At 30.3% G+C, this 16,611-nt stretch overlaps 1 protein-coding gene across 1 annotated transcript in view; it reads left to right on the forward strand.

Annotated features, from left to right (window-relative positions):
* Window positions 1-16,611, forward strand: part of LOC149182535 (protein VERNALIZATION 1-like) — a 224,312-nt gene that overhangs the window by 110,207 nt on the left and 97,494 nt on the right. The window contains exons 3-5 of the mRNA XM_089418600.1: window positions 9,341-9,403; window positions 9,522-9,620; window positions 9,710-9,751. Of these exons, the coding sequence (XP_089274726.1) occupies window positions 9,362-9,403; window positions 9,522-9,620; window positions 9,710-9,751 (183 nt within the window). The 5' untranslated portion in view covers window positions 9,341-9,361. The remainder of the gene's footprint in view (window positions 1-9,340; window positions 9,404-9,521; window positions 9,621-9,709; window positions 9,752-16,611) is intronic.

The raw sequence follows: 16,611 nt of genomic DNA on the forward strand, positions 1-16,611 counted from the left end.
GACAAAAACAAACACACATGACATGACAACAACAATATCTTGACAATGACTCAATAATGTGCCCTCAAGGATATACATGAATCTCTTACTTTATATTTAGTTTTACGACTAAATATAAGACATGCATTGAACTCATCCCATGAAAAACATCTGTCAATATAATCTATGCAACTAATCTCTATCCCTCTCACACTGCATTATTACTCATACACAACACAACAACATCATACTCAATGGAAAAGCTCTGGTATTTTGGTAGTAGGCAACATTTCACAACTAAACAACTATAATCTAACATTTCATTATTTATTCATTCACAATAGAAATTCATTCCTCTATCAGTACATATAGGATTCCTTATAAACTCCTATAAACTATCAATCGATCTCAGTCACTATCTTTATCTCTTTGCTCAGACATAGATTTTCATCATCAACCCATGCACTACTATAGGGTATCTATATGTGCACATTCCATAAACACATAGGTGCATCCTACAATTATCTTCAACTATGATCCTCATGCCATTATGCTCAATTGACCTCTGCCAATGCTCCAATCACATCAATATTTTTCCATACACTCTAGCATCGGGGATGCCACCATCCATGCACACGAGATGTTCAACTACACTCATAAATAACTCACCACTTGCATTGGCTAGAGATCACACTTGAAACTTAACTATAACTGATCCTATATTGAAATGAACCCTCTGCCAATATACTCATTCACATCCTTCATAAGGTATACACACAAACCATGGTACAACCTTATCATCACACTCTACAGAACATATGCCTTATCTGAATAGGAAAATGCATATGTTGTCTTTTGAAATTAGATCACCTCTATTTATGCCTAGGTACACTTTGATATGTGAACACTATCTAACCATCCAACTTTCAATTCACTGAACATGCACTATATTCTCCCTCTATATCAATCAAGCTAGCAGATGATATTCAATGCATTCCACCATTTTGAGACCAGATCCAAGGGATCATTTTGATGTAAATGAGTTCATACTTGTTTTAAATATAGACCAAAGCATTTTATATGAAATCAACTAAGCAATCAATGTACTATGCTTTGCATAGCATGTCTAATTTTAGCAATGACTTGATGAACAAGTGAAAGGAAATTAACATGATCCATTTATTTTGAGGAGACCAAATCAAATCTATTAATTCTCAACTGAGTCAAACATGTAACCCATGATTATATCAGTGTGTAACTCATGTCATCTTGTCCTATAACACCATGATCCATTGAACAAAGTGTTCATAACTTGAGGAGCATAACAAGTCCAATTCAAAATGAATTTTGATGCTAAAACCCTGATAGATTACAATGTTTAAGGCACGATTTTTTCTCTGGAAACTTACTATAAGTCTACAACAATCTATGTTGGCATGCAATGATCAAAGCACAACACTACCTCAATGTCACTCTGTGACAATTTTGAGACCATGTCACTACTCCTAACTAAGGAAAATTAAAATTTCTTTAATCAATGACTACACCCAACTTTAACACATCCTCAAGCACTTACACGGTGTCTTACAACCTTCAAACACTATTGTAGAATCAATAATTCATCATGCATGATCCACCATTCGATTGACATCACTGCCGACATGCCAAAATTACCATAATGCCATCAATAGCTCCCTTTGGAATTGATGGCAAGCTCTTACAAATAATGTGAATTCTGATATTTCTCTATATTCTTTTGAAATTAATTGAAAATGGTATATCCTATGAGTTGGACCAAAATTCCAACACTCTCCTACAAAACCACTGATTCACAACCAACTGATAAACAACATGGTCTACCATATCTGTCTGAAACTCAAAAATGAATCCATCCCAGTAACCTTTCTACTCTCACATGATCTAAACAACAACATCCCATCAATGCATACACTCACACTTATGTTTATAGGACTCTGTTTCAATACGTGGCATCAATAGGAAACAATGAGTGCTCTTCACAACAACAGAAATTTAATAACAATACATAGCACCAACAAAAAATAATGTAAATAGCAACAACAATACATGTTCTTGTCCTCTCAATGGTACATGAGATCGAATGCATCAACATCATACAAAATTGGTAAACCCTATTGTTGTACATCATGATAGTATATGCCAATATTCTCTTAACATCTTAGCCATAATGTAAGGTCTTCAACAACAACACAATATACAAAGAGGCTTCAAAAATCCTCCTCATAAATATAGGAATTATATCATATATGAGACTCAACAACATACAACAACATAAACTCTAACTCTAGAGAAAAAGTTAGCAAGTAGCATAACATAGCATCAGTAACAACATATTATTCAATATTACGATGTTATCTTGATGCAATACCCACAACACAATCACTGTGATACAAGCTTGTCTGCAATAGTAACATCAATATTGAACCTTAAGTGGATATCATTAACCAACATCATCGATGAGTGGTCAAGAAAATAATGCAGAAAATAAGAAACAACAAAGAACCTTTATTTGTACATCATAGAACTATTAAAAGCTCATAATCTTATCATAATACTTGGCCTTGTGCTATCAAGGTCAACATACTCATACATTAAGATCAAAATCCAAGAAATAATAGCATAGAAAACACTTTGAATATAAGAAGCACACTCTCATACATTCACATGTACATGGCATGAAAGAATACATGGCTTAGATGTGACCTCTCAAACATATCCAAATATATCATCAATATAGAATATAAACCTTTATTTAAGATAATACAAGGACACTACATATGAACTCTATCAGATAATACATTAGCCATGCAAACCCTAGTTGTACAAACTCCAACTCACAGGGTTTCTTGAATTGGTAAACTCAACCAAAAACAGAGATCTCATACATATGCAAAAAGGAAATGTCAAATAAACACATACAAAGCATGGTAAACTCCTCTTTCTATGTATTTTCTCTTTTTTCCAACAAGGGATCATAATGCCAACAATCGTCTAATGAACCAATGGAGAAATTTCACATTGTCCCCCAAAAATATGTGCCACCTCTTCCTGATCTCTACATATCATATGACTAACATCAAAAGGATAATAATTAACAAAGCAAATTGATAGAGACATTGGAAAAGAAATATTCTGCCACAATTTAATGAAAAAACCTAACTGCATATATCATTCAACAACAAAATCACAAAATGATCTTGTGGCATATGATGTCCTCATATATAGAAATAATTACATTGGTCAAAGCATGTAGTAGAAAAACCAACTCATAGAATATTAGATCCATAAATATGCATATGTGATGATTGTCTTGGTTTCTAGGTATTCAAAAGCATCATTATGGTCTCAACAAGAAAATTGTTCCAATGCAATCAACAATCATAATGGTTAATCCAAATATCATCAATGTGAACATATTTAAACAAAAAATAAAAGGAAAGCCTTCAAACCATCTACACCTTCTTAACATGAAAAGCTATCCACACACACTAATTCCGCTATGGCTTCTTTGTCAATGATTTTTCATGAAAGTTCAAGATGATGCCATATTCTCCCCATGACGACATCCAATCCCCAGTTTCTCCTTGTAACCTATTGTTGCTATTTCTTCCAAATTTTGAGAGGTTGATCTCTATGATGCACATCTATTTTTTTCCTCTTGTTTGGTTGGCTTTGATTTATGTTCACCTTTTGACTAGATTTCCTAAACAAACTCGGAAACTTACAATCTTTAGCGAGATGGCCAAGATTTTCACACATGTAACAACTCATATGACCGAGAATGGGGGAAGGACTCATATATCATATTGATCTTCTTTATTGTCTTTTTATTAATCCTATAACCAAAAATCGTATGGAAAAAATAATTTCATGAGTATCAATATCCATAAAGAGAACTATTATACTTCCCTGTTGATAACCTTCATGATGAGAGAAATATTCATCGATTTTTTAATTCATAGGTATTTATATTCAACAACATGTTATACTACATGTTTTATTGGGATGATTTGGTCATTTTTCTTTTGCAATCTACTACAATAAGTTTTTGACAGATAAAGCATCTAACATCTCCCAAGGGTGCAGATGATATAATTGAAGAAAATGCTTTTCTTGGCAAGATATTTCATTGTCAATTTTGTTTCTAGCTTCCTTTATTTCTTCTCTCTCTATTTCTGTTTTCTGATTTTCTTGAAGCTGGTATTAAACTATTTTCTCCTTTATGCAGTTTGAGATCTGATTTGAAGGGGTAGACTTTTGGCTACCCTTATCCAAATTCAACTAAGTGGTTTTCTTATTTAGATCAATTCTCAATGAAACCCCTTTAACTTATAATCTTTCACATTGCTCTTCCTTTCCTATATACTAATTTCTCATTCTCTCTTCAACTCTCCTTCCTTCTTCCAAATGAGTTTTTAATATAATGATTTCTTCTTGAAGGGATATTCCTTCTCATTAAAAATTTGCAGTAAATTCTACTAGCCTTTGTTCTCTATTGTGATCCTTTTAATATTAGCTTCAAGTGCTTCTATTATGCTATTTTTTTCATCTTTAACACTTTCTAATCTTGATTTCTCCACTTCACAATCAACTATCTTTGTACTTGGAGAATCAATTTTAGCTAATGGATAATCATGCTCTAGCCCAAGATTCTCAAGAACATCATCATCATCTTTATTTTTACCCATAAATGGGCATCTATATCTATAATGGCCATCACATCTGCAGTTGAAGCAAAATGTTCTACCTACCCTACCGTCATGACTATCATCAATATCCTTGATCAACGAAAGGAGGGGTTCTTCTAGATCTGAAGTATTTCTATCATGATTGTGGTAGCTTATTTTCTGAGACAACTTATTCTTGCTCTTTGCCATATGTCCATGAACTACCGTCAAAAAGTCAAGGTGCACTAGAGGGAACTAGCCTTGATACCAAATTTTGGAATCAAACCACTACTGAGAGGGGTGAATCAAGAGTGATAGAAATTATACACATTTAAATAATTTTTCCAATTTAATAAACAACCAATTCACAACATATAATCAAAATATCAGAGCATTTTACAATATCAAAGAATCAACACATAAGAACCATCACCCAAAAATACAATCATGCACAAGGGAGACAAGTGTTTTTGGTGGGAATCTCTCCAAGGGAGAAGGACCACCTTTCTGCTACTACGTTGCTTCTCTTTCTTGTATTATTAATCATCAAATTACTTACATAGTTTAGTTGGGCACTACCAACTAGAAGCCATAACCCACGCTATAGTTTGCTAGCCACTACTACCTAAGGATCCCCAAATCCTTCTCAAATGTTTACTAACCACTACCAAGCAAGGATCCATTACTCCTATCTTGGAAGGCCACTACTTTCCAAAGGCTCAAATATCCTCAAACTCTATGGGCCTCCCTTTCATACATTCTCATATTAGACCCCAGTTACAAACCAACAATCTCTACACCACATCAACAAACCAGTTGTCTCTCCAATACAATCTCTACTCAACCAATTAGCAAGTACATATTCTCAATGATAATCACATAATCTCACATAAACAAATCTACTTATATAAATAACACATCAAATAAAACTCATAGGACATGACCCTAGGAGTTTCTCGACAATGAATCAATATTGTGCCCTTAACAAAATACATCAAACACTAAGTTTACGCTCAATTTTACAATTCTTCAATATCAAATATAGTACATGCATTAAACTCAACCCATGACAAAATCTATAGAAATATAATCTCTATAGTTGATATGTAGCTCTTTCATAGCACACTGTTTGTCAGAGAGAACCTAGCAACACCATATTTAAAATGGAAGCGCTGGTACTCTCGTCGCAAGAACAATTGCACATATGAACAACCAGGGTTGAACATTTCATTCTATGTCCATTCACACTATCAAATCATTCATATTTCAATACATATAAGATTCATTCCAAAGACTTCCTCTGAAAATTCAATGATCTCAGGATCTATCTTTGTCTCTCTACATAGACATAGATTTTCATCATCAACCCATGCACTACAATAAGAAACCTACTGGTGCACACTCCATGAACACACAGTTGTGTTCTACAATGACTTACAACTATGATCTTCATTCCAATCTGCTCAATCAACCTATATTAATGCACTAGCTAATTCAATATGTCGTCTTACACTCTAAGACTAGGGCTGCTACCCACCATGCACAAAGAACATTCAACTACATTCCATACATAGCTCGCCACTCGTAATGGCCACTAAACATGTGCAACTCACCTCTCATTGATCTTAGCTTGAAGTCAAGACTACGGCACTATACTCATTATCATCCTTCACAAGCTATGCACACACATCATGCTACATCCTTATAATCATGCTCTAGGACATATGCACTATCTAAACTAGAAAACTCATAGACTCTCTTTCAACATTCCATAGCCTCTAAGAAGGTACACCTCTAATCTATGTGCACTATTTAATCATCTAATTTTCAATAGGTTCAACATGAACTATAGCTAACTTGTTCAGTGTTGGCTCAAGCCAACAAATGACATTCAATACATTCCCCCAATTTACTATTATGAAAATCTAGCGCTATCTTATTTTTAATTAATTTTAATATAGGAATTTTTAGATGTAATGATTGGTTAAAAAATTATGATTCGGTTATATCAATGTACTTCCATTTAATAATATGACTTTTATAATTATATTGAATCTCTTTTTTTTATATGAATTTTATAATTATATTGAATCTCATTTTTTTATATACAGATAAATTTAAAATCCAATAAAACAAGTGTAATATGCAGCAATTCTACTTAGTACTGCCTCTTATACAGAAAGTAATTGATAATTTTAACTAATAATAAAAGTTAAGTAATTGTAAAATTTATTATTGATAAATTTTAGTAATGTACACCTCCATATTTTTTGGGAGATCGAAATACATGTACAGAAGTAAAATCTTTCGAAATTTTATGCAATTATTAGGTATAATTTTTAGGTTTATTATTATTATTGAAAAATGTCTTAAAACCACACAAAAATTCTCAACAGCTAATCAAAAATAAATTATTTAATTTCTAAAAAATAAAACATAATTTTTAATTCTAAAAAGATTATTTTAATATAAATATTTTAAAAACATGAAGAAGAACTAGTTACTACTTAATACTTATGTCTTATATTAAAAAAATAATAATAATAACAATTATATATATATATATATATATATATATATATTAATAAACATGTCTGAAAAATATAAATTAATTTTTTTAATTTTTTCATTTATTTAAAAAAATTTAATATTGGACATTAATATATTTTTAATACTCTCTCTTTTAACATTCCATAGCCTCTCTCTATGAGCAAAGCCGGTACTCCTCTAATCTATGTGCATTGTTTAACCATCTAATTTTCGATAGGTTCAACATGCACTATATCTAACTTGTTCAACGCTCGCTTTGAATCGATCAAGCCAGCGAATAACATTCTATACATTCCACCATTTTGAGCCCAGATCGAAGGGACCATTTTGATGTAAATTGAGTTTTATGACTTTTTCCTTCCTAAAATATCTCTTAATTACTAATGTTAATAATGATTATGATTTTCCACTTTCTTTATGAAGTCAGAATTCAGTTCTTATTTGTTATTATGAAAATCTAGCATGATCTGTTTTTTAATTACTTTAGATATAGTAACATTTAGGTGTAATGATGGGGTACAAAATTATTATTTGGTATTTTTTTAATATCAATGTATTTCTATGTAATAATATGTTTTCCATAATTATAATAAATTTTTTATATTTATATATATATATATATATATATATAAATTTAAAATCAAATAAAATCAGTATAGTAATTAGTTTTGCTATTTAATATTGTATATTATGTAAAAAGTAATTGATAATTTTGAATAATAATAATAGTTTTATTCTTAATTTCTAATTTTAAGTAATTACAAAATTTATTGTTGATAAATTTTAGTAATATATATTTTGATATTTTTTTGCAGCTACTAAAATTTTAGTGTTTAGTATAATTTTTAGATTTTATTATTATTATTATTGAAAAATGTCTTTAAAACTATACAAAAATTCTCAAAAGACAATAAAAAAAAATGATTTTTAAACATATTACAAAATAATTTCTGATTTTGAAAAAATAATTTTAATAAGAATATTTGAAAAATATTATGAAAACTTTCCAAGATTTTTTCAACAATATAATACTGCATAGGTATAACAAGTGTAATATACAAGGTTTCTACTTAATACCTGTCTCTTATCGAAATAATATATATATATATATATATATATATATATATATATAAATAAATAATTTTTTAATATTAATAATTTTTTTTGAAAAATATAAATTAATATTTTAAATTTTTTTATTTATTTAAAAAAAATAAATATATTTATTTATTTTAAAATTTATGTAATACTATAATTATTACTATAAAAAATTTATTATTTAATTTATAATTTTAAATCAAAATTTTGTTTTTTAATTTATAATTTTCAAAATTTAGTTGATTAATTTACAAGTTTAAAATATCAATTCAATTTTCTCCCTAATCTAGTAGATTGTCTATCTAATATCATAAGATAGCGATTTGATATTTTTTAAAATAAGTATATTGTTTTTTAGTATTTAGAAGTGTTATTTTAAAAATAAAAATTTAATTATAATGTATTGCAACTAGCTTTAAAAATTTTCGTGTAAAAGGTTTAAATATTTGAATATTTTATTTATACACACATAAGAGGTGAAGGATTGGCAAACTTTATGGAAGGTTCTAGTTATTGTTAATTTTACATAATTGCTAAATTTAACATTGTAAAATTTTAGTAACATATATCTTTATTTTTTGGAATAGAAATATATATAACACATTATTAATTCAAAATAACAAATTTGATTTAAAGAAAAGTCATTAGAAAATTGTTTTAATTTTCACAAAAATTATTTTAATATGAGTTTGTGCAAAACAAGATGAAAACTTCACAGATTTTTGGATTTAATAAAAATCCAAGAAGCCAGAAACAATGTAACACTATCTTAAATTAATATATAAAATTTATTATGTTATTATTCTATATAATATTAATATTTCCGTATTTATATATATTTTAATAAAAAACTATTAATAAAAATACAATGACATACATAGAAAGAATTTTTTGGTGTTATCAAATCAAAATTCATGTTTGGTTTATCTTTTATTATTTGATTACTTCTTAATTTACATATTTTAAAATTTTCTTTTTCCTGTACTCACAACCATACAAATTTTCAGTGTGATCAATTACAACTCAAGATGTTGCACGGCAAGATAGATAAATTGGAGAAAACGATAAAGGTAGGATGGAATACGAGTAGTTGTTTTTTTCAGTATTTTTCTATTTATATGAAAACATGTTTAAAGTTTATTAGTATTTTAAGGTATATTAATTAATTTTATTCTTCTTATGACTAAGAATATGGCTGGTGAGAATTTGGAGTTATTAACTTTGAAAGAACCGCAACAACTTGAAAAGCAATTAGAGAAAACTATAAAAAGGATTCACAACAAAAAGGTAAATAAAAATAATCTTTATCTTTATATTTATTATTTTTCATTTAATTAATAATGAGTTTTAATAATTTTTCCTTTGTATATTTTCAGATGAAAATAAATTCACAATTTTCGAACTCATTATTGGAAAAGGTACATTAAGCATTTTTTTTATTTTTAGTTATACTAATTTTTTTTGTTTTTTATTAGTACGATCTCTGTTTTTTACTTATGCAACTTTGTTATTAGAAAATTAGTTGTAAATATGAATATACAATATAATATTTATATTAGATGGGTATTTTTTTTAAAATAATTATATTCTTTTGAAAAAGTATGAATTTACTAACTTGGTTATAAGATCTATATGTTAAACTTTTCAATGTAAATGGAATTATTATTTCTAAATTTGTAGATTTATTTTCATATAAAACGATAAAGTGAAGGTTTAAAGTCACATATACATATTAAAACTTCTTCAAACTTACCAATAAATCAAACTATAATTTTTTGAAAATCTCATAGGCTAATTGGATAAGTATGAATAGCTAAGATTTATTCTTTCAAGGTAAGATAACATATTAAAAAAAATATCAATTCATGGATAGTCATCTATGCTACATTATCTAACTATGTATTCCTCATTTGCAATTGATGTTATGTGGCATATATCTTGAAAAATATCTTAATATTTCTATCTAAAATTCTATAGCCAAATCAAAATATTGATCTAAGTATTTTTCTAACGCACTTGCATGCCATTGAATATATATAATCATTAGGTTCACCATATTCCAAGTTGGAAATTCTTAGTTCCTTCCGACTCCTACATGATGACTTACATGAAATTTTCATATAAATATAGTACTTATTCTCACCAATAGTAACATGTGGATGCCATGCTCTCTCTCTCTCTCTCTCTCTCTCTCTCTCTCTCTATATATATATATATATATATATATATAATAATGTAATAGAGTACATAATTTACACTCTTAAAAGTATTTACTTTCCTAAGTATTTATTTTTCATAGTATTATTTTTCTGTCACATTTTTCTTTGGTTTATTCTTCAATTTTCTTCTACTTAACTTATTGTTACAATTTTTGAACTTTACCTACACATTTTATGTATTCAACTGTCTTATTTTTTCGAAAATATTATTGATAAGCCTTCAATAATTTTTTCAATTACTTAAACATAATTTGATGAGAATTTATATTTAATTCATATATATATATATATATGTATATATATATATAATCTTTTATTATTTTTTTCCTTTGCACTCACATATTATGTCTCATTGCCAAGACATTGTTCCTTTTTTTTCAAGTGGAATCTCATTAACCTTCTCCATTATGTGCATTTCTATTGTATTATGTATAAAACTATTCACAACATCAAACTATTATTACACTTAAACATGATACACATTCCCCCATTTCTCCTTGGCTTGACTTTACTTTCTAAATGATCTTATTTATCTACTTAGATCTCACACATATCTTAATTATTGATAATTTTTGTCCTCTTTTAAATGAACATTCCCCTGTAATAAAAAATTAATAACATACTTATGCTAACTCTAATTCCTCTACATAGTCCCCACTTAAACAATATTTAATATTCTACTTTATATGAAATCTATGTTATTTCAATATGACCCATATTTAGAGTGTAACAACTATGTATGACACTCAAGATTGTTTTTCCGATACATGTTCTCTTTGGAACTTCTTATATGTATCCAATGTCCTCCATGTCATCCTCTTCCTCTGGACCATATTTGTGGCATCCTTTTCTCTTCATTTATGACGATATCTCATTGTACATATTCAAGTTTCCATAGAAAATAGGTAAAATTTGATTAAAATTGGACAAAAACCTTGCCAATATGATGGGATAGTCACATGGTGATGCTCGGAGAGATTTTAAATGTTTTTCAATAAACTGTAAATATTTACATTAGGAGGTGAGTTTTGATTTTAGAATAAATTGGAGGAATTATTTCCTAATGTAAATATAGTTTCAGTTTCCCTTATTTTGTGGAGAAGGGAAAAAATTCATCTCATGACTCTTTCTTCTCAATGACATGGGTGATGATTGAAATGATGATGTTGATAAAAAATATGATGAGGACGATGATTATGATGATGATTATGTTGAAAATGATGATGTCAATGATTGTGACAATGATTTGAGCGTAGGTTATTCATCTCATTTTGGTTTTAACTTAGGCTTTTCATTTAGGAACTCTATGAATTAGTCATTTGAGCTTAGGTTTGTCTTTGGCCCCATTCACATGCAACTCTATGTGAGGTAAAAGCATAATTTTTGCTAATTAGTAAATGAAAAATCTTGTAAATTATTAGACAAATCAAAGTTAAAATTAGAGATGATGATATAAAGCTAAATGGAATTCACTTATTTTCATAAATAATATATTTTTTAATGGACTAGTCCAAAAACGTGAATATGGAATCTCATATGGCCCTCTCCCTACCCCCCTCACATCAATTTACATTAGCCAATACCCTACTATAATATATTTGAAAGAAACATAGATACAATCAAACATAAAAACTAGGAAAATAAAAAATTAAGGTGAACAAAAGAGAACAAACCAACTGAAAACGTATAAATACATACCTTCTACATTTTGATATCGTTAGTATTCTTTCTCATCCAACTCGTCATATGTATCATACAGTTCATAATTTGTGTTCAAACTATATGCCATATCAACATCATCATCATTATTTATATCATCATCGAGAACATGCTTTTCTATATTTAGTTAGACTTCTTCAAATTCTTCGTCTGACAAAACATCAATAGTTATTAATAGTAGAAGTCATTGACATGGCCTTGACTTCATATTCTTTAATCTTGTTCTTCTTAGGTTTGGCTTCATCAAAAACATTTGCATGTTATCATTCCCTCTTCTTATTCATCGGATTCTTACGACATTGATTTTTGCAATGTACCATTTCATGGCAATTGTAGCACTCAATATTTGATACGTCAACCCTCTTCTTTGGTCTCTTGAGCTTCTTGTATACTCCCTTCTTCTTGTGATGAGTAAAGTAGGAATTTGAAGTGTTTTCTTCAACATCCTCCTTATTTTTATTTACTAATTGGATGTGTTCTTCTTCTTAACTGCATGCATTCTACATTTTTTCAAAGATAGGAATATCTTTCCAATTGCTGATCCTTGATGCAAAAGAGCTCCAATATTTTGGTAGACCTAGTAGTGCAACAATCACAAGTTCCTTTTCTAGTACAAATTTAACTATATATTGGATTCCATATCTTATTTTATAGATCCTTACAAAATATGATGACACAATGTCATCTTTTGTCATCTTTATTGTTCTTAGTTCATTATTAAGACTAGCTATTTGACCAATATTGTTGATGTAAGCAGCTTGGAGAGGGCTTCATACATTTATTGAGTGAAATACGTATTGCATATGTATGTGATTAAAGTGCACTTTACTCCATCTACTATGATATTCATGGCCAAGATGTTGGTATTCCTGAATTTATCATTTATGGAATCATCTATAGGTTTCTTAACTTTTCCTTCAACAAGATCAAAACTTTATGCTTGGTGAGAATAAGATGTATCCTCTTCTTCCATGCCCTATAGTTGAATGCTCCTTCTAGCTTGCTTTTAGGCTTTATTGTCATGTCTTCTATAATATAAATTCATCTTATTATATGATCCTTATCCTTAATAATATTCCTTTGTTCCTTCCTTCTTAACCCTTCTTGCAGTAGATCTTCAAGTTGCCTTTTCATTTCCTCCTTTACCTTAGCTTTGATACCATGTTAGAAAACCAGAAAGGTAAAAGGATTCTCTTATATTGATAATTACTTGTGAAATTATTGTAGTCTTATTATATTCTCTTTATGTTATTCTTTGTATTTGTTTCATAAAGCAATCATCAAATAAAAACATGAATATCACTAGATACAGGAACGCAACCATGGCTAAAACCCCTCTATAAGGGAAAAACCAGTGAAACTCTTCCACTAGTAAATAAAATTGAGATAGACCAACACTTGAGAATGAAAAGACCTTCCTCCTCCACCATGTCAGGCTTCCAAAATTATTCAAAAAACTATAGTAGTCTCTTGTTGTCCAACAACTTCAACCCAACAACAATATTGAATTTTGACCCCAACAACTTTAGAATTTCAGCCCAGCTGCAATCCAAAATTTTAATCCCCAACAACTTCACACATGTGAGACAAAGAGAGAGAAAATTTGACTTCTTATTCTTGACAAATTCCTCCTTCTCCTTCTCTAGGGTTTCCTTCTTCTTCCTTGAATTTTTCACCCTTTTCTATCTCCAACAAATCTATATCGAACTGATTGTATGTGTGTTCCAATTGAGCTGAGTTGCTACCCTTTTATAGTGGTTCTGTGAAGTTGAGTTCCATTTATTAGTAAAATGTGTCCTTCTTTGAGTCTGACTTGGTCGAGGAGGCATAAATGACTTATTTTGTACAAAATAAATTTCTTTCTTGACTCAAGAATCACAAGAAGGGTCTGTTACATTATGACATGGACAAGGACACTTGACATAAACCCTTGAAGCATGCAATTGAGGCTTTGAACTATTAACCATTAATCCAAGAATGAAACCCATTCTTTAAGAAGGAAATTTCATTTATAATAAAATATCATTTTATTTATTTTGACAAATACAATACATCATGGCTCAATACAATTATGAAGACTGGCACTAGTTACATTCTCCAACAATGCCCTACATCCAAACACTCCTGAGCCAAATTTTAAGTCGTGAGGAAGAATGGTGAAGGGATTTCCCACTTGTTCATCACCACTGGGAGTCTAGAGATGCACCTATCTCCACCCAACAACCAATTTTCTCAGGAAACTCGTGAGATTCACCCTCCTCTGAGTTTGTCTTTACCAATACTCTAGTCCTTTGTATTCTACCTTTGTGTTATTCCTTTCCTCTACATTCCCCATGAAAAATTTCTCTTGATATCCTCAAGAATTGTCGCTCCTCTTCTCCATACTTCCTCCTTGTGCTACTCTACGAATTTCCTCCTCTTCTTTTCTTTTGTAGTAAGCCTTATTGGTAGGAAGGATTCCTCAGAGCTAGGGCTGAAAGCCTCAACATAGAAGAATAATAAAACAACAAAGAACGCTCATGCAAGTATATTAAACATTCGAATTCTCAAATTTTGGATAAGATACATACCCTGGGGTCCTACAGTTGGAGTAGACCCCATAGGGTCCAAAACCTCTGCTTCCTTCAAAGTGTGCAAAACTGCAACTCAATTATAGAAGCACAGATGGATAATAGAATTAAAACTATGTTCCAATAGATATGTTATATAATCATAAATAACATGATAAGTTAACATTAACAACATGACGCCATATTTTAGGAACAAGGCATGAGCCTCTTTATTAATGAAAAAAAATGATTACATGAAAGACAGAACCTGATCCAATAGAGTTCCTCTCCAATATTTGTAAGAAGATGCTAGATAAAGGAACTGAACATCTCTGCAAGGAAATAAGGGATTTCCTATAGATTGGGAGTGCAAGAGGCACATGAGAATGTATACTTGATCTAGGGGAATTTGGATATAGTATCGATACCTCTTATATGATATCCATTAGGCCTACTGAAAGGGTCTATATATAAAACCTCAAACTTGTTAGTTTACTTAGGCCATGTGCTCATGTAGGTGGGCTTTTAGTAAAACTTGTAAGCCACACCTAAAAAATATTTATTCTATCAAATTTAAAATGTTGTATGCAGATATAATTTATATGAATCATATATGTATGTGTTTTTATAGTGGGAATATTTATGTATGGATAATGAAATTTTTTTGTTTAAGATCAATTCAAGTTTGCAAGGGAAAAGGAGCATCCTTGAAAATACAAGAGTGTCTAGTCTACAGGTGTGTTGAAATACGCTATAACAGATTCCCCCTAATGTATGAGGTTGAAAGAGGATTGATGGGTGAAATACATTATGTATATGAGAGGAGTGATTAAAAAAAATCAAGAGGAGATCACTAGATTCTAGTCCATTAAATACCGGTGGAAGAAGTGAGAAAGAAGAGGTATGTCTGAGGAAAGAATACCCATTCTCAGAGATAATAAAGCATGTTTTTTATCAATTCTATAACATATCGATGACATATACATAAGTGTGATAGTGATCATAAGAATACATAATGGAATATCATATCATAGTGGTGAATGAACTCAGCAGAGCTATGTATCAATATCTTATAGGTGGATATTTTCACAGAATATGTTTTATAATTGATCCCCACAAAAGTACTAATCCATGTAGATGGAGTAGTGGTACTGCATAAAACGTGAGGTGCCAACATATAGTATGTTTCTGAAAGAGTGTGCAACATATAAACTTAGAGGATGTCACTGGCATAAACCTAAAGGAATGGTCAAGTGAACTACGATGTTGACACAACCTGAGGTCTTCACCAACCATAGATTGTATATTTCATCACTATGGGAATTGTTAGCTCTGCTGTATAACGATGATTTCTAAAGGCTGGAAGTGAGCTTGGTCCATGGTCAAACCCAAAAGAGACTCATAACGGTCACTTTCTCCTTCCCTTGCACCGCTCATTCTCCCTTCATCAGTCCCCAAAACGATCAAGCCCTTTATCGGGTTCGAGTTTAATCGCTATTGCAAATTGCATCTGTGTGTGTATCAAGGTTGCGCCGCTCGGCTTCTGCCGATGCGATATTGCGATGCAATATGATTGCAATCACATCCATGTGTGTATTAAGGTCGCGCCCCTCTACTTCTACCACTACGATATTGCAATGCGATCTGATCGCAATCACACATCGCCATACATAAATACCCAAAAACACCAAAGAAACCTGATTCGACGAATCCCGTCTCGCCCGATCACTCCTCCACCATATGATCAGTCCCATCACAATTGGACGACATCCAAACTACCCAACACAGTGT

This window comes from Pinus tabuliformis, chromosome 3_2 (genome assembly GCF_031772625.1).
Source record: "Pinus tabuliformis cultivar Carrire ecotype Pingquan chromosome 3_2, CPIR1, whole genome shotgun sequence".
Lineage (NCBI taxonomy): Eukaryota > Viridiplantae > Streptophyta > Pinopsida > Pinales > Pinaceae > Pinus > Pinus tabuliformis.